The 22,438-nt window shown below is 37.2% G+C and overlaps 1 protein-coding gene across 3 annotated transcripts in view; it reads left to right on the forward strand.

The window, feature by feature from the left end:
- Positions 1–22,438, forward strand: part of LIPC (lipase C, hepatic type) — a 94,538-nt gene that overhangs the window by 65,145 nt on the left and 6,955 nt on the right. For all 3 annotated transcript variants that reach the window (XM_075045381.1, XM_075045380.1, XM_075045383.1), the window contains 5 exons: positions 11,571–11,758; positions 13,031–13,210; positions 15,671–15,788; positions 17,780–18,013; positions 19,285–19,527. In XM_075045381.1, coding sequence (XP_074901482.1) covers positions 11,571–11,758; positions 13,031–13,210; positions 15,671–15,788; positions 17,780–18,013; positions 19,285–19,527 — 963 coding nt within the window. The remainder of the gene's footprint in view (positions 1–11,570; positions 11,759–13,030; positions 13,211–15,670; positions 15,789–17,779; positions 18,014–19,284; positions 19,528–22,438) is intronic.

Here is a 22,438-nt window from a genome sequence, read left to right on the forward strand (position 1 = left end):
CTCATTTCTGGACATAATTGCATGGAGATAACCTTTGTAAGCACTGTGCACTGCAGAGGTTTTAGAAGAAATAAGTACAGGCATCTGCTGTCAAAGATGAGTTTGGAACAATTCAGGGTACACTTGAAATGATCGAAGGCTTTTGATACCGTATCAGTGAAACCATCAATCTCTTCCTCAGATGAACACACCTAGTGATTGTCAAAGCAAACACTTCCTATGTGCTGCAAAAACAGGATTTCCCCTCAGCTATTTTGGCTTAACTAAGGCTTTCAGACAAAACCAGTAAAAATAAAACAACTCTATTAAAAAAAAATAAATAATCAAAGGACACAGTGGAAAAAAACAGGACCATATCTGAGAGGCAAGAAAAAAGGAAACAAGAAGAAAGGGAGGACAGGGTGATTAAAGCAAAATATAGCTCCCAAGAACATATCCTTAAAAATTTTCCCAATATTTCCTCTAAAATACAGATTTCTTGGAAGTATGAAAATTTTAAGGGATCAGATGTCAAGTCACCACTCAGACTGAGACCTTTGGATGCTTAGTCCTATTCCTTGAATTTAATAAAGGCCACTTTGGTAGACTGGGATTTAATTATACTCAAGCTAGGCAGATTCCCCCACTTAATCAATGGGCTGCCTAGTGCTGGAGAGTTGTTCGGTCTCTTTGTCATTGTTACTACAGTCTTAAGGCTAAAACTCACCCAAATTCACCCCCCCTTCTTTTTTTCTTCCTTTCCACTGCAACACTCAATCATCTTCCAAGCATCATTGACCTCTTCATTTCTCACTGCCTTTCTGCAAACTCTGAGACAAGCATTTGTCTTTTTCTGAGTATCAGAATAGTGCCAAGCATAAATATTCACAAGCTGAGTTTGTGAGAATAGCTCGTACGAAAAATTCATAACTAAACCTACAATTCACTAACTTCCCTGTGCAGACAAGGCTGGCTATCCATATGAATACTATGCCCGCACCTACAGCCACCACCTACCAGCTTGGCTCTGCCTTCCAGGGAATATAGCTATTATGCAGCAGTCTGGCCTGGAGGGTCGTGCCATAGCCCAGCGAGTGAGTTTCACTCAGTAATGCCTTCCTGTGCTAATATTCTAAAGATTCTAATGTTTCTACTTTCTCATTCTTGTAAGTTTCCTGTTATTTTTTTTTCCCTGAGCTTCAAACACACATTCTTGCTGCATATATTTAATTTCTACTTGTCCTACAGAATGCTGTGATGCAGAAGTTCTGCTGAATTTCTGACTCAGCAAGTTGGCACCAGACAAATGATTTCACTGCAGGATCACACAGCAAAAAAAGTAAGGCCATAGGAAGAAAACAAACTCCCACTTCCAGCACAGCTATCCTAAAATACAACTCCAAAAATGTCTTATATTTTGCAGGACTGTCTTTTTTTAATAAAAATTTACTCCTGTCATGATAGTGTCAGTATATGTGAAATGGTTCCAAGGGACATGCACGAAAGTAATAGAAGTCTTCTTGTGGTCCCTTACAAATAAAATTGAAGAAAACAATGCTCTGAATTGTGATGTTATAAGCAAGTATATATACAGTTTTGAATCCTTTGATCTGTATTTCCTGTTCAGCTCTTGTCCACCTCTTCCAGGGTAAGAGCTGACTTGACTTTTTACTAGAGTTGAAGAGGAAAATATTTTCATATCCCAAGAACATTTTCCAGCCCAATCTAGATAAAAAGCCAAAACTTAAACAGCAACAAAATTGCAAATAAAAGCTCCAGACATTTCAACATAAATTAGCCTAAATATGCTGTTGATCAATTCTGATTGCGACATTATTTTTTTAATTACTACCAATTAACAAATATTGCCAGACAATTAATGATTTTGAAAAACAGCAAATATTAACACTGATAACTTGGATGTAAAGAGGGAATGAAAGAAGTTTTCAACTGAAATATTTTCCAAAACCTGTTATTTTTCACAGGTTGTTTCTGTTTCAAAAACCAGCCAAAATCTAAGTCAAAAGTAATGCCAGGTAGCTCTATATCAAACATAAGAGTGACTGTAGTGGATGAAACCCAAGGTCCATCTAGTTCAATGACCTGCAGTAGTGGCCAAAAGCAGATGCATACTCAGAAGGGGAAGTTTACATATACATACAGCACTTCCCCCGTGTACTCTCCCAGTCATCAACCATTTTCAGTTCACAGATCTCCTGAGTTAGTGGTGGTGTCTATGTGTTTAGTAATCCTCACTGGATTTCTCTTACATACACTTCCAGTTTCCAGCTAACCTTACATAAATACTTAATATCCATATCACACCCAGCAAGGAATTCCACAGATTAACTACACATCTCGAGGAGAACCCTTTCATCATCTTTTGCTATTCACTATAAAAATATTTTGTTATCAAAATAATCTTTACATCTTGCACTGGGAGAGACATAAAAGTGATCCCCTCTCTATTTTCCCCACGCCATTCATGATTTTATAGACCTCTATACCATATCACTCTTAGTTGTCTCCTGGCTGAAAAGTCCTCATCTACTTAGCTTCACATTTGTCTTATTCATTTGCCCCTTCCTCTATCTAGTAACATCATATGAACATATATATTTCACCCAGGCAGTTTGTGACTCTTTCTTCTTTTTGCTTTTAATATCAAAAAAAGAAAGGAAATTTAAGCTCCAAATCAGGCATCTGAATAACTTGGCAGAAACTCTGGCCAAAAAAATTTAGTCATGCATATATATGAAAGGAAGCATCTTCATGAAGGCCATTAAGTATTTTTTCCAACATTTATCTGCTTTTAAATCTTACTTGAAACTATGAAAGTTTTGCTTAGGTAACAGATGGAGGAGACATGATTATTTTTTAACATTAATTTATAGTAACAATTTGAGATCCAGATTATGTGCTAGTCCAAAGCATTCCTAGAAAGACATACTGTAATGCTTTTCCAGTATTTTTGTTCATAAAATTCAGATTAGGTCAGATTAAACCATTGGGTTACTAATTTTAATTTAGCAATTATGCATTGCACAAGTAGCACTTTAACGTTCATATTTGGAAGTATTTTGCTTTAGATGAGGAAACTCAGAGTACAGCATTTTTGTTACCCTGTAAATAATGCAAGCTGTTCAACAGTTGTGTGGTTGGTGCCTCCTTCTGCACCCTTTTCAAGAGAGGACACAGAGATTTGGATGTATTGTTCTGCACAGTGCATCAGCCCAGAACCCAGGGGCAGAATTCTAAACAAAGAGGCACTGCTGGTTTCTTTGTGCACTGGTTTCCCTGTTCTTTGCAACAACAGTCTCACAAGCTTATTGATTATTGTACTTAAATTCACATTTTTAAATAGAGAACTAACTAATGTTTTTAAATTATGTCACAATGAAGGACAGAAAAAAGGAAAAAGTTTTTACCTAACTTAATCAGACAATAAAAGAAATATCAAGCTTTTGAGAATCAGCATTCTCCCATGAAGTTTTCACCTGATATAAAAAGACAAAAGGAACAGTTAACAGTTGGGAGGGTGGGTGTTATTTCTTTGCCTTCTGTTCCAACCATCATTTCAATACTTGGTTCTAAATAAAGGAGACCAAAACTTATTTTTCACAAGTTTCACATACTAAAATAGGGTTTTAACAGGGAAGAGAAAGAGTAAGGGACAAGAATCAGAGGTAATTCTTTGGAGAATTTTGAGGCAACCCAGTGTTCAAAACCAATGACAGAAACACAAATTTAGCAAGAGGAATAAAAATACATGCTCTAATACATGTAAATAATAAACAGATAATTTAGAGGAAAGCAAAAGGATAACCTACTAGTTTTTGTCTCTTAGAAGTTTTGTCTCTTAGAAGTTTTGTCTCTTAAAGGACAGGTTACACTCCCTCTCTTGAAACCATTAAATATAAATGCATTATTTGATTCGTAGGTGACTTAAGAGATATGTCTCTGAATAGTAGAGACACACAACAGCAAGTGGAAACCAAAGCATATTTAATCTGTTTCATCATCTTTTCCAAGGTTTTTTAGCAAGACTTTTGTTTTGATGTTCTCATTTTATTCTCCAGATCCCCACATACTTCCATTTAAGGCACTCTGAGAAACTGAAGCTCTTTGTATCTGTCTCTACCACCTGTCCAAATGCTTTCAAGAGAGGCAATTTCAAATAAACAGCAGCAGGAGGTACATAAGTAGAGAATTTAAAATGAACTGACAACGGTCTTTTATCAATTATTTTGACATAAGCAACTTCTGAGAGTAGGTTGCACTCCTTCACGTCTTAGACCACCAAGCAAGCAATTTGTACTAAACAATGATCTGTACTGAATACTCAGAATATATTTTACAGTTCTTGTATATGCCATGAATTCAATGCTGGGTGTTTTTTCAAATTACTTTTCCTTTAGAAAGCATTTTTTTTTAAAAAAAGAGAGGGAGAAATATCATCTAGGTCTAAACTCCTTACTAACATGTTAATAACTTTTTCAAAATCATGATTCTGCTATTAGTGAACAGGACATTACATTCTCTGCTTTCTCCAATTTCCTGCACCCAGAAATTAATTCTGAATAGAAATAAATGATAGGGATATGGATCTCTGCTGACAGTTGTAACATTGTAGTTGCTCATCACATCTGCAAACAAATTTCCAGGTTCCTCACCCCTTCCACAAATAGCCCAGGTAAATAAAGAACATAGACCTGGGAGGTTCAGGGAGAGTGGAACAGAACAATCTTCCCTTTGTTAAACTGTGGGATGAGTTTTTATGGATTATCTCAGACCACCGTGTCTTCCACAGTGCTTCAAATCATGATAGCAGTGTCTGATAATAATGAGTTCAGGAAAGATGAACTGTATTTAGACACCAGAAAAAAAAAAAAAAAGAAAAAAAAGATATTTCCAAATGGTAATCATGTTTTAGTAAAGAATTCGAAATCTGACTTTTGCTAGACATTGGATGGGTCTGATTTTCAAAAAAAAAAAAAGTATCCTCTGCACTTTAATGGTAAAGAATCACAGACATAATCATCCCTGATAACTCAGGAGGTAATTATTGAACAGGCACTCATATGCATACCTTCCATTGACAGTATCATTACCTCACTAATGAAAACAGGCTACCAGCTCCAATGAATTCTTATATTAGCCTCTCTCTAAACACATCTTTCTTCCAGTTCCAAGAGTCACTAATGCCATCCGTTAGTAGCATTATCTGGATGATTTTAAAGCAATGAAACACATGGGGAAGAAAGTCAGTATGAATGGCATGGTTTTATATGCTCTCCTCTTCATGGATTTTTCAACAGAGGGTTAAAAGTATGTTAACAGAGGTTTAACAATGGTTAGTTAACAGCCTCTTCTCTCCTTTCAGGGCTGTTTGGGTACGAACTACACTCATGGTGAGACTGTTGACTTATCTTTGGCATGTGTGCATGCATATAATACAGGAAAAACAAGAAATGACAGCTCAGAAAACTATGATACTTTTCAGACAGAGCATCTGATGCTGAGAAAAGTATCACTACTTGTTATTCATTTAAATTTGAACAAAAAGGGAAGCTTTTTCCAAAAAGTCTCTTTCTAAACAGACCTCATCATTTTTAATCCAATTGATATAGATTTTTGTTGCTTGCTTGCTATTTTTTCATTCATTCTTTTGTGAGTGATACCTACTTTTCCTTTGGCAAGGTGAGCAAGTTAAGGAGAGTGAAAAATAAAAAGGAACTGCATGAGGATATAAAAAAATTTAAGCACAATAATAATATACCAAGAAATCAACAGACATGAGTTTTGACTGCCTGGGACTCTAGAGCAGTTTGGATTTCCCCCAAACACTCCATGTTTTAGAGTTCTCACCTAGGAACTACATGAGATGGAACTTTCAACCATTAGCCAAACAGCATCCAAAAGCCTTGAACTGACAGAAACAATTAAAATCATCTTATATACAAGTACCTTAACTACTAATCTCAACAAAATAGAGAATGGACCATACCTGGCTTCAAGATACTGTTGTAAATCAGTAATATAAAAGCAAACAAAAGCTAGTCTAATGTTTCCAATCTATTCCCATCATCTTTTTGATTGAATAAATTATTAAATAGCAGAAGTCCAGTCCTGATTTTGTGTCAGCTATTGCACAAGAAACTTTGCCCACAGAGATATATAATGCTTAGGTAAACAGAGCAACTGAAATGTACCATTGACTTACATTTTACACACTATTGCTTAAATTTTTCAGGATTTTCAGATTTAAGAGTCCTTTACCATACATGTTCTAATAGTTTACTATTAATTTTTGTCATTTTGTGTCAGTTGCAGCAAATGGCTTTCCCTAGAACGCACACAGTCTGGAGGTTATGACAGGCACTGCTAAACAAAGTAAAAGGGGTTAGCAAAGAGGATTTTCCATATCCAACAGGAACACTGACAACTATGCTTCTAGCAAGAAAAGAATAGCTCTAAGGGAAGCATTTGCCAAAATGCGAGACCTGAATGCTTCCATGTCATTAGCTCTTAAGTGACAAAAAAACATCTGGCCATTGGAAATGATGGGATCTGTGATATATTCCACTTTCCGTGGCCCGAACAAAAATAACATGTCACTGCCCGTGCTCACTTTCACAACAGAATTCTGGGGACAACAAAGGTTATCACTTGTTTCTTAAATAACTAAAATAACATCACAATACATAAGCAGTCTTTTGGAAACATTTCCATGTATGAAAAGCAGTAAAAACCATCCAAAAGATAAAGGAGATTTATTAAGGCTCAGACAAATCCACTCATGAACATGAAGGGAGGCTGCAGTAAGGGTCAGAAGGCAACCAGAACAAATGTTGTCTAGGTAGTGGGGTGTGTACGCATGCTTACTTGTATGATTTTTAAGTGTCCTTAACATACCAGCAGCTGAAATTTTAGCTTCCATTCAGATTTGTTTACTTAATTTTTCAATTGTCTATGGATTAGGTGAGTTCCATTGAAACATTCTCTTCAACCCTCTTCAGTGAGACCTTATTGAGAAACTCTTCCTGTACAGTTCCATGACAGGAAGAAGGATGCTGAGCATTATTTTTCCTAGCCAGAAAAGCTACTTTCCTTAACTGGGAATGCCAATTTTAATCAATTTTTTTATGCTGTACCATAAGATGAATTTAAAATGTATGACTTAGCAAATATTAAAATTTTGCTCTTGACATTACATAGTCCTACCATACTTTGTCCTCATTCCTGACACATCTTTAGGCAAATTTTGTGATGTGAAGCAGGTATTTTATAGTCGTATTTTTATGCCCAATCAGACATGATATAGAAAGAAATACTTTTAGATTCTGGATCTCTCTGCAAAAAAGCATATGATATTTCATGGTTTCAAACCCTGGCCAGTGTCCGGACCTTTGTCTAGTTTCCAGTAAAGTTTTCATTTACAAGCCTTAAAGCATTACTATCACATCTGTAAATTTCAAAGGAGACTCCAAAAATGCCATCGTTAAGAAAACCATATGCCTTATCATTTGGGGTGATTCAATCCAAATCAGTGTCCTGGGTTAACCTGCTTCTACAGGTAAATAGAAGATTTAGTTCAAATAACCTGAGTTTGGTCCATATGGAAATATTATTATTATTATTACTATTTGCAAGACCTCTTTTTACAGAAAAAATTATTTCTTCATATTTACTAGCTTTCTCATTATTCTTCATATGCTCCTTTCATCTTAGTTTGGAGCTCACATTATTAGAAGCAGGATGGACATCACCTAAAGCAATAAACACTAATAATGTGAATAATAATTAAATGCTAATTGTGAGAAACAATAACTGAACTCTTATCTTGCACATCCCAACGTGCATTGAATTCGGATGGCTACTATACCATCTACCAGGTATGCAGGCATCTCTTTTTTTTTAATCCCAATTAAAAAAGTTTCATTTTGTTCAGCTGGGATCACTCTTCTGGTTTTACTTTTCAGCAAGAAAGCATGATTAACTCAGGCGAAATGTAAAAGTGTTTTGGTTTGTCTGCCAAAACTAACCACAAAACATTTTACAAGAAACTTTGCTATATTACAGTTGAGTAGTATTTACAAACCCAGTCTTCAGTTACAGTCTTTACTGCACCTCACAGAAACATCATTAACACAAAGTAAGGAAAGGTAAAGGGCTGAATCTCCTCTGTGGTATCAAGAAGTCACAACATTTCTTGCTTGTGATTACCATGCTGCTCTGTGTGAAGGTAATCTGTGAGACAGCACATGGATCAGTGTGGCCATGCTGCATTGCCTTTCCTGAAAGAATTCATGTTAGAGTAGGATCTTCAGAGAAAAAGGAAATCAAGTCATCAACTCACTCACCTGGGTAAGGGCTAATTTTCCAAAGAGAAACTCTTTGGAGTTTCAGGAAGATCTCAGCATGCTTAGCTGCAACTAGCATGGGAAAATTTTTAGCAGTTTTATTTTGTTGTTTTTGTAAACTCGCCTATGAAACTTTGCAGTTCCCTTCGATCATGTCACCGAGTCACTGGTATGATATTTTTAGCAAAAGTCTGTTGTAGAAGCCAAGCTCTTCAGACTCTATTTCCTTCTCCAAGTCATTACATGTATTGACAGATTGTAGCAGTTCTTTGTCTAATAACACAACAGATTCTACTGGAACTTTTGACAGCCATGAAGAAGTTCAAATTGTATTTTTAATTCCCTTTCCCAGACTTACTAACAAGCCAAAAGCTCACCCACTAAAGCAACACAGCACTTTCACAGTCAATGTATAAAGAAAACAACTATTTATTAGACTTGTTTTCTGTAGTATGCACAAAGAATACGGAGAGTGACAAAGCGCCTTTGCATTGCACAAACACTGACAGCGCAAAAAGAAAATGAAAACAAGGCATAAAACAAAGAAAGGATGTGTACAATGGAACAGGCACAAGTTACTTGTGCTTGTTTGTTTTTCTTTTTGTGCTATAAATAGAACACAATACTTATCTTTGTGTAAAGACTACTCACCAAAGCCTGGATAAACTTGAGGTTAAGAATATCAACATCATTAAAACTCTTTCCAATTTTCAATTCTTTATCTAGATTCACTTTCTCCTAATATTACTTTTTTCAGAAACCGAGTCCTCTCCCAGCAAAAAATCCCAAAGAAATGCTCTTAAGTAGACATTGTAGCAGAGAAATTATCAGACTTAGTCCTCGCTAGATATCATGATTAAAAGTGCTATTAAAGAAAAATGTGAGACTGAAGCTAAGAATTTTGAGAACCAAACCTTCGCTAACTTTGAAGCTTTTTAAATTCCAGCTGTTGTAAAAGGCTGAACAGCTTTCTACAACGATGTTTCCTAGCTATGAAATATTGCCTGGAGTTACTTGGAATGTACAATAATTAGCGACAAATAAAAAACAGTGTACATCCAGTGCAGTTCAGTTTGGGAGTTTTCTTGCCAGAATTTCCATTTACTTAACCAAATTAAATATGCTGTTTATATCATGTCTTATTATTATACTAAAATAAAACCTTGAATAAAGTTTGTAACAAGACTGATGTGGCAAAAATACAGTCTGATCCAAAACCAGCATGCTTTCACATTAGGGTTCTTTGTACTGTGCACTGTAAGATGCTACTATCACAAACATATAAATATGAGAGTTTCCCATCACTAAATAGGCTTACAGGATAAAAGCTTATGTGTAAATGTACCAGTACCACCTTGTAAATTATCAAAATCTTATCAAGACAACAATGTCATAGAACCTCAGGATACATTTGCAGATATAATACAGAAATGAATATGCTATGATTTTAGATGTTTTCTGAAAACATCTGCAGACATAAGAGTTGTGATGTAAAAAAAATTCAAATCTGCTGCCTTAGAAGATAAAATACAATACAATATTTCTAATATTAGTGTTTTATTAAGGAATTTTTATGCAAGAAAAATATAAGAACTAAAATTGATGTGTGTTCTGTTCCAACACAGATAATTTTAACTTCTTTGTCAGTGAATAAAATACTTCATTTTCATCTCCAAGATTATTTCACAATAAGTCTAATAAAAACAAAAGCCTTCTCCTTGACCATTTTAGCAGTGCTGCTGAGTAGCTGTTGTAGCTTGAATTGGTATCACCTGAACTTGGTAATGAGAGCTATGCACACTGTTCTGTATGTGGTTAGTAAGTGCCTTAACTTACTGGCATTAATATTCTCTCTTCCTACTGAAAACATCTTCCTGATGTACCTTGGAATTATATTTTCCTTTCTCACAGCCAAATCACAGAAGTGACTCATAGTCAGTTTTGTTACCGATTACTACAGTCGAGTCTCTGTTCTTGTGTCACTTCCAATTTATGACCCCCATTTATAGAGAAATTCCTACCAACTGTATGACCTTGCACTTCATAGTGTGACATTTCTACCTGTTTCTGTTGCTGTAATTTCAAGGTCATCAAGCTCTTAGTGTTTAACATTTTGGTCTCCTCAGTATTAGCAAATACCTCCCAAATTTTGTCAGTCTTGTACCTTTCCTGCCTACTTCTTTAACGAAAATATTAAACAAAATTAGCCAAAAAACAGTCCCCAAGGAACTCTATCAGTAAACTCTCTCCACTCTAAAAGGTTCCTTTCCAACACAAAGAACTGTAACCTTTCATTTGTCTAGTTCATCACACCCTAACTTTTCTTCTACTAATCCCCATTTTTTCTATCCTGAGTAATAATTTATTATATGGATTATTTTCAGATAAACAAACAGTCTGAAGGCTTATTCGAAAGAAACACCAGGCTTGCATGTTACAAAGTGCTTTTTGTAAGCTTTTGCTTTATTTTACTCCATTTTTTCAGCAATTTCTCTATATCCATGTTTTTTTTCTTCTAAGCTTGTAACGTTGATAAGACCACAGTTCATCCTGCCCCCACTTTCTTAAATACAGATACCATCCCAGATACTTAACAGACATTTCTGAAAATGCTGTTCTATATATACCAAGCTATTTTATCTAAAAATGAAACCACCAAAAATATTACAACTAGAACAAGAGCATTTCATCTTGCCTTTTTAGAGAAAAAGAATCGTTTACGATGTGGTCTAATAGTTTTAAGCAGTCACTTAAGTCTCTAAGCAGAGTTATAACCCTGAATAAAATGGTTATTTTAGTGTAATGATGCTTGCTCAGCAATTACTAGCAAATGCACATTGGTAAAATATGTCCTGCAGAGTTAATAGCCTATGAATGTGCTTGCCTGTGCATGCACTAACATTGTAAAGTCACAACACCTGTACCGTGTTTTTTAAATACTTATGCATTCTATAAGGGCCCATAGCAATAAGATCAATTTTTCCTGTGTAATTGTTATTGTTCAAATAGACAGACTCAGAGGCACATCTAGACCACCTCAAACTTTGAAAGAGATCACTTTTTTGACACAAAATGTACAGCTTAGGCCCACCTGGAGTAGGCAGCAATTATATAGCTAGAGTTTCAATCTTAATAGTTTACTCTGTCTTATAAACTGTGCTTAACTAGTAACTTCTTCAGGTTTTAGATTCCATGCTATTATGACTGTTGTTATGAATTTCATTTCAGAGGCACTAGGATCACAGAGTCAGCACACTAGAACAAAGAAGGATCAGCAAAACTTAGAAACCAAATTTCGACTTTATACAGATACAACTGAAGAAGGCTGTCAGATTTTTTTAAATCAGTTCGAGACTCTTGACAAATGCAGTTTCAATGCCTCTCTTCCTCTGGTGATAATAGTCCATGGCTGGTCGGTATGAACTCACATTTTATTTTTAATTCAATCTACATCTGATTTGATATACTTTCCTTCTTATTATGTTAGTGCCAAAAGTAACTTCAGGAGAAAGGTTGTGATTAGAAGGATGGTGGCTTTCCCTGGTAGCAATCATGGCTAGAAATAATACAAAGTGAATATTCCCTGCTGAGATTCTGAAGGAAGAGTCTACAAGCAATTTTTCATATGGGAGTCCCATGCCAAGGATTAGATTCAGCCCTGGTTTAAAGCCAGTAGAGTTAGAACAAGTAGCTGAATTAATGTGCTATGCCTCTGGAGGACTGAATACCAATTTCATTTCTCTGATATGTTCACTGCCAGATATTTACAGATTTATTGAAAAGAAGTGCATACAATCTCCCCACATCTTTCTCACAGGTACACCTTTAAAGAGAACTTCTCTATAAGCCCCTTCGGCTGAAAATGAAGCCTTCAATGTCAATGAATTATCACTGAACTTCTTCTAGTTAAACTGTAAAAAAAACCAAAAACAAAACCAAAAAAGCGACCACAAAATCCTTTCTCAAAAGCATAGCAGTACTAAGAGTGACTTTTAATCAGCTTCTCAGTTGAAAAAGAAACAAAAGAAAAGGCAGGATAAGAAATAATGTCATTTTAACAGATCCTCAATTCTCATAGAACCCATGTCATCACATAAGACGGCAAAATGAATCTTTCTTGCACATCTGTAAATATGCAGAGAAACTTTGAACCCTTGATGCTTATAACTCTCTTAACAAATAACAGCAGAGCTGATTTGGATGAAATATTGCCCTAGATTACTTTAGCCAAGCCTCCCAAACAAGAATTTGTTCAAAACCTGTACCCTCCTCAAAGACAAACCATGGACCTGAAGCTGCTGCCATTGAAATTTATCATTCATACTAACTTAGTTTGCAGATTAACAAATCAAAAATTTTCTGGGCATTTCTGTCTTTCTTTTTAATCAGTAATATCAATTATCTCAGGATGAGTGAAAATACTTAGGGACATCCCTCATAATAGTTCTTATTACAAGACAAATTATTATACAGTTCATACATTCATTCCTAATTTTTTTGTCCACTAAAACCCAAAGATTCTCAGTACTGAAGCATGCTAAAATCTAGTTATCAGCATTAAGCCCTCCTTATTGATATGTTTTTTGTCTGCTTGAGGTTTTCACAAGAAATATTTGGCAGAGACGGCTTTACCTTAAGAATGTTTTTTGTTTTGTTTTTGTGGTTGTTTTTTTTTCTTAATAAAACAGGTGGATGGGATGTTAGAAGGTTGGATTTGGAAAATGGCAGCAGCTCTGAAGTCTCAGCATAAACAAATTAATGTGATCATTGCAGACTGGCTTACATTTGCTCACCAGCACTATCCCATTGCTGTACAGAATACACGCTACATAGGACAGGAGATAGCAGACTTCCTGGAATGGCTGGAGGTAAGAGCCCCCAGATCAACACATGTTTCACTGGAAAAGGCCTATTTACCTGTTCTTATGCTTCTACCACTTTTCTGAAATACTATGCTGGTTAACGCTGTTCATTTTAATCACTTATGTTTCTTTAATACATTGCAAATTTTTCTTCCATAAACTTTCATATGACTTCATAAAACTTTCATCATGCACGAGATAAAAGCAAATGGTCTTGTTTATTAAAATATTTTCATATGTCTTTAGAGGTGAGATGATTTCATGCTACTTTAGCTTTTCAAGTAGCATGTGTGCAGCAACTGACAGATTCCCACGCTTTGAAAGCAGGCACGGCACACATTATTATTTGCAAGTGGTTAGTTCAGTAAAATGAGTTTATGTTATCTGTGCTTAATTTCTACTTTTAATGCAGAATTCAAGCATGACATTGTGTCTGATTTTTGCCTCGGTTCCCCAAAGATTATTCTAAAATAATGGCTTAGAGATCCAGAATGTAAAGGGAGACCTTTCAAGAGGACAGACATGCCTCACAAAGCAGATGACACGGAGACAGTAGTGAGTACAGAGCCACGCTAATGTAGTGACTACTTATCAAAACCCCTCCTACATAGGGAGCAGTGGCCATGGCTGGATTGAAAAGGCTGCAGACAAGTCTGCAATGGATCACTGGTCTCCAGCACTATTTAAGAAAAGGCAGAAAGCAAACACTAGAATGAGAATCACTCATACAAACCAGGCACCCTAAGCAACTCTTATTTCATCTATCTCTAGTACTAATTTAAGCCACCTAATCTGAAATGAAATTATACTTCTGTACCTCACAATGAATTTTTTAATACATTAATTTAAATACGGTGACACCTTAGGTGGAAGGGAGATACACTGCAAAGCTGAAATATCTGTAGCAAATACCACTGAAGAGCTAAGCTGTTTGCAACAGGAATGGCAGGGCTAGAAGAAGTTGTCAGAGACCATGCCCAGTTAAGGACAACAGGCACAAAAGAGAAGGCAGAAGAGCCAGAGTCACTATTTTTCTTTGTGATATTACAAGAAACCTTAGCTCTTGGTCAAATGTAGTTTAAGTTGCTGGAGCCTAAAGTCATATTTTGAAGCTGTTTAATTATTGAATGAATCAAACGATGGACTTTGATCAGTTCCCAAGAGGACACACCACACTGTCAACAATAAAGAGAACCTGTGATTCCTCCAGTGTCAGCAAACAAATCAAGGCTTGAATAAATGACCCCTTGCTCCAGCATTGTAGATAGCTTCTCTTGTACCGTGATATATTCCAGGATTTAAATATGCCATAAATTTTCACAGCATTCAACTGAGCATGTTCAAGCAGTAAACCTTCCTTCTGTTGAGAGGCACCCCTCCTGAGTTTAACAGTTAAAAATTCCTTCATTCCAACTCCCATAACTATCTTTCCGTTATGCTTCTGTCTGCTTACAGGCAGGCGAGTATTTGAAATATCCTCAATGGATGTAACAACAACTGCAGTGCTGTACAACTTTTTAATAAAGAACAAAAATAAAGTAAATCTTGGTGCTCTTAGTCCAAGAATTAATAGGGCATGATCAGTAACAATCTCAATAGCATCCATCTCAATAACACCTACCAAGAAAATTGGTCAAATCTTGTGATTTCTAAGAGTTGCCTCTCTCAAAAGGTGGCTGCCAAGTTTCACCTCGTCTTCACAAGAGACAGGTATTGAGACTGCAAAGCCACCCCACTGGGGCCGGCAATATCCACAATGAAATTAAAACAGAGGTTTGCCTTTCCTGCGAGAAAAATATGCCACATATTTCTTTACAAGTCAGAAAAACTTCGAGCCTTGCAGCTCAGGTGAAATGCTTAAGATCTAGATAGTATTGATTAGGTAGAAAGAAGGGCCTGAGGCCAATTCTGCTTCAACAAGTTTGTTTCAGATCAGATACCCAGTTTTGTATAAATCAATCCAAGAAATGTCATTGCTGTATCACTTAGCATGTCTGATCAATATTTTGATACTTTGGCTTCTAATTTGGCTTGTGCTAGTATGTCAGGCAAAAAAAAGCAAGGCACTTTCAATAAAGAATTGTTTTACACTGAAGTTAAAGAACAGATATCCATTTTATAGTCACAGGAAGGTCAAATGCTGCAGACAAGAGGCAAGGCAAATTTGCATCACTTGCAAGAAACAGCAACAAAAATTCTACTATCTGTGTTGATGGTTCTCCTGAGCATAGCACATAAGTAGCAGTGCCCAAATGTGTGGCGTTTTTTCTGCTGCATGAAAAGGAGGCAAGGAATAACATTCAGCCAACGAAGAAATTTATTGCATGATCCATGCACCTCATTTGACCTCCGTCATCAACATACAAATTTCTTCTGTTATTCATGGCATACCTAGCTTGTAGTAAGTATTTCACTGTTTACTTTTCACATTTTCTGCATCTAAATCAAGCTGCCACTATCTTCCAGGAATCTATTCAATTTTCCAGAAGCAATGTTCATCTAATTGGGTACAGCCTAGGAGCTCATGTTTCAGGATTTGCTGGAAGTTATATCAGTGGTACAAACAAGATTGGGAGAATTACAGGTAAGAGACTTATAACTTTAAGAAATGTAACAGTCAACTGATTTAAGTTACATAGATATTTGAGATATCAATGTCATATCAATATTTAGCTGTTGAATAGTAATATTTGCCACAGTTTAGAAGTTTCATCCCATTGGTTTAGAAATTAGATTTAGAAAATTTAATGAAAACACTTTTCAAAATGAAGTATCATAGTATTTCTAGCTTTGACCTTTCCTACCTCAGTCCAAATTATGACATACAGAATATACAAGTGTGGGGACTACAAATCATAAACCAAAGATTCAAGTTTTATGTTGCTTGAATTTATCTCGTATCCATTCCCAGTAACACCTTAAACTAAATGTTAGCCACTAACCTTAGATCTTTGGTCACTATCTTGACCCAAAGCCATTCAAATACACGGTTTATTGTTAGCAACATATTTTAAAAAGAAAATTACATTAAGAAAATTGTCTAACTGTGCTTGAGCTTTCAATTGTGGTACATTGCTTATGCAGTGAATTGAAGTCAGTTCTGTGGCAAAAAGTATAGCCCTGGATTACATTTTACAAGAAGCATAACATTAGAGCATCCCTAATAGATGCTTAAAGTAAACAAAGTTAACCGTACCACTTGATTATTTTGACTAGTGGCATTTTGAGCCTTCTGTAATGTTTTGTAACTGTACTAATTATGAGTGTAATGAAAATACATTTCTAAGGGTATTGATACACTGTATACAGTACCACATCTAATGGACAGTGACAGCTTAAAAAAAAAAAAAAACAACAACCAAAAACAGAAGAGCATTTTACACGAGGCCCACATCAGCTACATTTAAGTTATCAGAGAAAACATTTTACTTTAATCTGATTTGGGAGTGAGGCATATATGCACAACTGTAGTCTGAAGTCCCAATTCTGACCTTGGATTCATTGCCACATACCATAGTCCCTTATACAATCAGCTCTTGTGACAGTGCCTGCATGACAAGAAGCTGATTTTACACAATGTGTCGTGATATTACACCTGTGTATACGCTGAAGGACTTTAGTTCATCAGCACTGCTTGTTCAAACCATAGTAGTACATCAAACTTCGATAATGGATAACTAAAAAACATTAACACACATTATTTATTGTAACAGCTACATGCATTCCTTAGCAAAAATTATTCAGACTTGTAACAATAAGCTCCAAAAATTCATAGTGATAAAAGCTATTAAAAATAGTTGCCTTCAGGGTGACTCCCTACCTGTAGCCTGTGTTATTAGTCTTATCCAATTACATCTATGCAACTATGTTAATCCATAGTACCAACGGAAGAATCTCAAATTTAGAGGCTTGTCCTCAAAACTGAAGGCAGCTTTAAACTATGCAGGCAATCCTTTTCCATTAATCAGTTCCCAGCTAAAAAGGGCTCCATACAAAAATATCTAGAAAACTAAAAATCAGCAAGAATCCATAAGTAGAATATTATTTTTCTGAATACCATAATAATTTGCCTTGAAGAATTTTGAAGTTGAAGAATCATTATAAACAACATCTAGCAGACACATAGCTCTTTTAAGCAGTAAGTGAAGCTGCATAAAGTTTCAGGTCCCAAATGTGGGCTAAAAGTCAACCTTGTTGTGGGACTGGTGTCTTCAAAAGGGCCTCTGAAATGCATGACCTCTGGAGTATGAAAGAACAAAATTAAATAAACATCCCTCAAGTGACAAAGCAGTAGCAAGCATGGTTTGTCTATAACAAACACATCTATCTCTGGGCCTGTGTCCTTGTGCATGTAGCAGTTACTGTTTATTACAGCATCTGTGTTTACTTTACCTTTTGGTGTAACCATGTACTCTCTTCAGGACAAGTGTTCCTAGCACTGTTTCTATCAGTGAAAGACCTTGTAAAGTACCAGCGCTGTCTGTTTTTAAACATTTATCACAGGCTTTTCTCATAACAGTAAAAGAACAGCCCATCTGTACTATATCACGACTGGATTATTTGCATTTATTGCAGGCCTTGACCCTGCTGGTCCCTTGTTTGAAGGAATGTCACCAACAGACCGTTTATCTCCAGATGATGCAAACTTCGTAGACGCAATTCATACATTCACTAAACAGCACATGGGTCTCAGTGTTGGCATCAAGCAGCCTGTGGCTCATTTCGACTTTTATCCCAATGGAGGCACCTTTCAGCCTGGCTGTCACATCATGCATGTGTATAACCACATTGCACAATACGGAATCACTGGTAAGAACCAACGGCACAAACGGGAAGCGGCATTGGAACTGCACTGACACTCTGGGAAACTTTACATATCTCTATGATCTTAAACAGAATCTAATGGGAGATAATACTCCCATTATATGCAAGGAAATTTCTTTTCTAGAAATTAGTTATCTGGTTTTTACATGTATTGAGTTCAAACTGTTCTTACTGACTCCAGTAAGGAATTTGGCTGCCTAGCACTTCTGAAAATGAGGCCATGAGCATCCTTCTGTCAAGCACTTCAGAATAATTGCAAAGGTATTCGTTTTAGCAGTAGAGGAAATGAGAAAACTTACTCTAATTAAGCCAGATTCATATAGTGTGCAATTATTTCAAGTCAAATAAAACACAGGGCTGTACTACTCACCTCCTTAGCTCACTTTTTCCTAACTCCCTGTCCTTCAGCTGCACAGATGATGCTCTCTCTAGGACCTGACTGCCGCTGTTCCAGGCTAGGTTTTATATGCAGAAGTTTATTTCCAATGTACCTAAACATAAACATATAGAGAAACTGATGCAACATACTGAAAAAAGACAAGGTACTGATGCACAGTGACAACCAGAACTGTTCACTGAAAAACACCAAAAGAGTACTGTACGCCCAGCATACTTCATTGCAAAAATAGTCCATCGTGATATATCCTGATTACATATTAAAAAAATAACTTTTGTAATTTGATGACACTTCAGGAAGAAAAAGATACTTCTTATAAAAGCAGATGTGCGTATTTAATAATTTTTTAAATGTATTTAATACTTTCTTTTGCTCCTTTTTCCCCAGTAGTAGGTGCAAGCAAAATTCAATTCAACATGGGAGTTTGTCACTCTGATAAGGACAAAATATGATACTACTGTGTAAGCATCCAAAAGACAAGTGTTCAACCATTCAGAATGAGACTGCTGTCTTTAGTGTGGCATGATTTGAAAGACTGCATATAGCTTTATATTGTATTTCATATTGACCAAAAGAGCCAGGACAATGAAATCAAGGTTCATATTTACAGTCTTAAACAGTCAGGCTAGAGAAGTTTAAGCAGCAAATTATTCAATTTTATTATCACAGGGGTTCAGTCAAACTATTTTTGGATGATCCTAAAAGTAAAGTCGCTACAATGTATGATTTCTGAGGCAAAATCAGGATGTTTGATTAATAAAGGGGGTGGGGGGAAAACAATAACATATGTTTATAGTTGGTTACTGTACTCCTCTGCAGTTGAAATGCACACAAAATTTTGTTGTTTGTATTTTTTCAGGCATCACTCAAACTGTGAAATGTGCCCATGAGAGGTCAGTTCATTTGTTCATCGACTCTCTGCTTCACAACGATAAGCAAAGCACAGCATACTGGTGCAATGACATCAACACTTTCAACAAAGGAATGTGCCTCAGCTGTAGAAAGAGCCGGTGCAACACACTGGGCTACAACATCAGGGAGGAAAGGCTCCCCAAAAGTAGACAACTCTTTCTGAAAACAAGAGCACATATGCCTTTCAAAGGTTTGTGGGAATACTTGTTACAGTCTCCAGATCGATCACGAAGTGTGAGAATGAGCCTAAGCTTTGTGATCCTGTTTACTCATTTATTAAAGCTTATAAATTCTGTGGGAATAATCAATTTGCTGAGACAACCGAGAATCCCGGTAGGCTGTCTTGATGCCCTTTCACCAAGATTCTGACTCTCAGTATTTCTGTGGGAAAAAGCATGCTGCATGCTTGTCACAGGCTAACTGTGGATCTGTGGCCTCAGAGATGCTTGGTGTCCTGATCTACAGATTTTCCTACAACTGGCCTGTGCAAGTTTGTTGTAGCATATGCAGGCACACAGCCAAGCTGAAAAAGTAGCATAATTGCTCTAGGGGGCCTGTAAAACCTCCTGTTCCAAGTTTGCCCAAATTTTATCTGCAAGTAGTCTACAAGATGACATATAAATTATTGCTCTTAAAAAAATGGACAGACAACAGAATAGCATGGACTTTTACAGGGCAGAACTGTAGCACTAAAATAAAGTAACTGGTACTCTAGCCTTATCTCCATTACATTACTTTATCGAGAGCACCAAGTGACAATTTTCTAAGCTCTGAGAGACAATCAACGTGGTTTCTTGTACGTATTACCAGAGGGGAAGTAGTCTGACAGGGAAACGGGGCCTATCTGCCAGTCTCCCTTACAAAATGGCGTGGGCCTGGCTGTAGGCTAGTTACAACTTGTCTGTCTGAGGGCCCACGAGGCGACTGCTGCCGGTGAGCAGACGTTCACCTGCCAGCGGAAAGGTTTACGTACGTTTTAAAGCGAGAACACGCAGGACTGTGTGGGACGAATGGCAGGGACACGCGTCTGCCGAGGGACTTTCGGCACGGGGATTTTGGACGCGTGGCGTTCCTCCTCGCTACCTGCTTGCTGGCTATGGATGAAGCACGTGGCACGCAACAGCGCAGCACAGCCTGGGCAGCTTGGCCTCCTCGCCAAGCGGTCGGTGCCCTCTTCCCACAGCCCCCGCAGCGCCACAGGCCCAGCCCGCCCCTCTCCTCAATACTGAGGCCTTGCCAGGTCCCCCCCACACCTGCCCCTGGGCTCCCTCCGCACAGCCCCACGGCAGCGGGGGTCCCTCGCCACCTCACCCGCTGCCGGGGCTGGCCCGTTCTGCCTGGAGCGGGCGGAAAGGGGGTGCCTCCTTCCTGTTGGAGGCCCGCTTGTCCCCTTGCCCAAGGGGTTGGGGTTGGCATGGACGCGCAAGGGCTTTCCAGTCCTGAGGAGAAATGCTTAAAAAAGCTCTTTGCGTTACACATCTTGTTTCCTCACAGTGCCCGGTACTCAACGGCAATATCGCAGATTTTAAAAAAAATACAAAAATTCAGGTACTTTTAAAATAATTTTTGAAGTCTTCCACTAGTGCAGCTGTGAAGTATTCAGTGATGATTCCAGAGGGATCTGCTCAGCCCTGACTGATACTCAGAGCAGCTGAATCTGCTGGATCTCTTCTTATACTTCTTAAAATGCCTCAGGAAGCTACTTGAAGTAGATTTAAAAATTCCAGAGGCTGCGTCTAGTTCCTGATGTTATTTTGCTGCAGTATGGTCAGGTCACCACCAGTCAGGAAACTGAATTGCTCTGAGGACACGGTGTTCGCTACCACCACACCTGGGCATAGAAACACCATCCCTGTGTTGTGTTCTTGTCTGGACACCGAGACTGTTTTTCAGCTTGTGCTAAAATATCTGTGTCCTATTGGCTTTGATTTCAATTTTAAACATGCTGCATTTTTATGCTTGGAACTGGTTTTGCTTCAAAAAAACATCCTTGGCGCATATGCAGATATCGGTGCCCCAGACAATGGTTTCCTTTCACAAAAGTTCCCAAACAAGGCAGCAACTGTGGGAGGGCATGTACAAAGTCATCTTTGTAATGTTCTTAAAAAATGTTTGAAGATCATGTGAGAAGCCCAAACAGAAGAAATTTGAGAAAGTCAGCATTACACTTCACAATCCTCTGCATCTTCACAAAATCTGATGTTTCATTTTTCAAGTTAATAGCAGCATTATATTTTGGAGCATACTTTAATCCAGTTCAAACAAAAAAATAGTTGTTACAAAGAAGTCAACAGTTATAATAAAGCTGTGATGGGACCCTGAGTCAGAGTTTTTATATGAATACGCTCACCTTCTTCCTTAAAGTGAGCATCATAACCACAGCAAAAGCCCAGGCTTTATCAGAACATACACCAGAACAAATTTTTACACAGAGAGAAAACTCAGAGGAAGACAGCTTAGTAATAAGAGATCTGTAAACAAGCCTCTCTGCATACTTTGTCCTCATGAGGTTTGCAGCAAAGAATCAGCCATTTTGTTTTCTACTGAGTGACACCTTTTCAAAAGAAAATTCATTATTCATTAACATACAATAACCATGAAACAACAACAAAAAGATACAGCTTTTCTAGCAAATACCTTCCATTGTGAACACTCAGAGCTGCACAACAACAACAAAAATCTATCTGTGCATATACATAAAAAGATGACTCCCTTAGCAGTATGGTGGAGCCATTCTCAGATGTAGGGAAGCCTGAAGTGGGTGAGGAGAGGAAATGAGGAAAGAGCATCTTTCTACTCAAAAACTAGTGCGCGATAATGTTTACCAGAACAGTTTCCCATCCGTAATTTGACCAGATTGCAAGGATAAATACAACACCCCTAATTCTTCCAAATACTCTGTGGTCTTTGTTAATAGAAATTGCTTAGGGTTTTCTTCTTTAACACCTAAATCTATCAGTTTTGTCAAAAAGGTGGCTGGTAGAATCACCAGACAGAAGAGTTTTGAGCATTCACATCTAGTTGACAATATCTGCGTGCACATGGTCTCTATGTTTGGTGGTTTGGGGTTTGTTTGGGGTTTTTTTTCCCCCCATAATTTA

The sequence above is a fragment of the Buteo buteo genome, chromosome 13 (genome assembly GCF_964188355.1).
Source record: "Buteo buteo chromosome 13, bButBut1.hap1.1, whole genome shotgun sequence".
Classification (NCBI taxonomy): domain Eukaryota; kingdom Metazoa; phylum Chordata; class Aves; order Accipitriformes; family Accipitridae; genus Buteo; species Buteo buteo.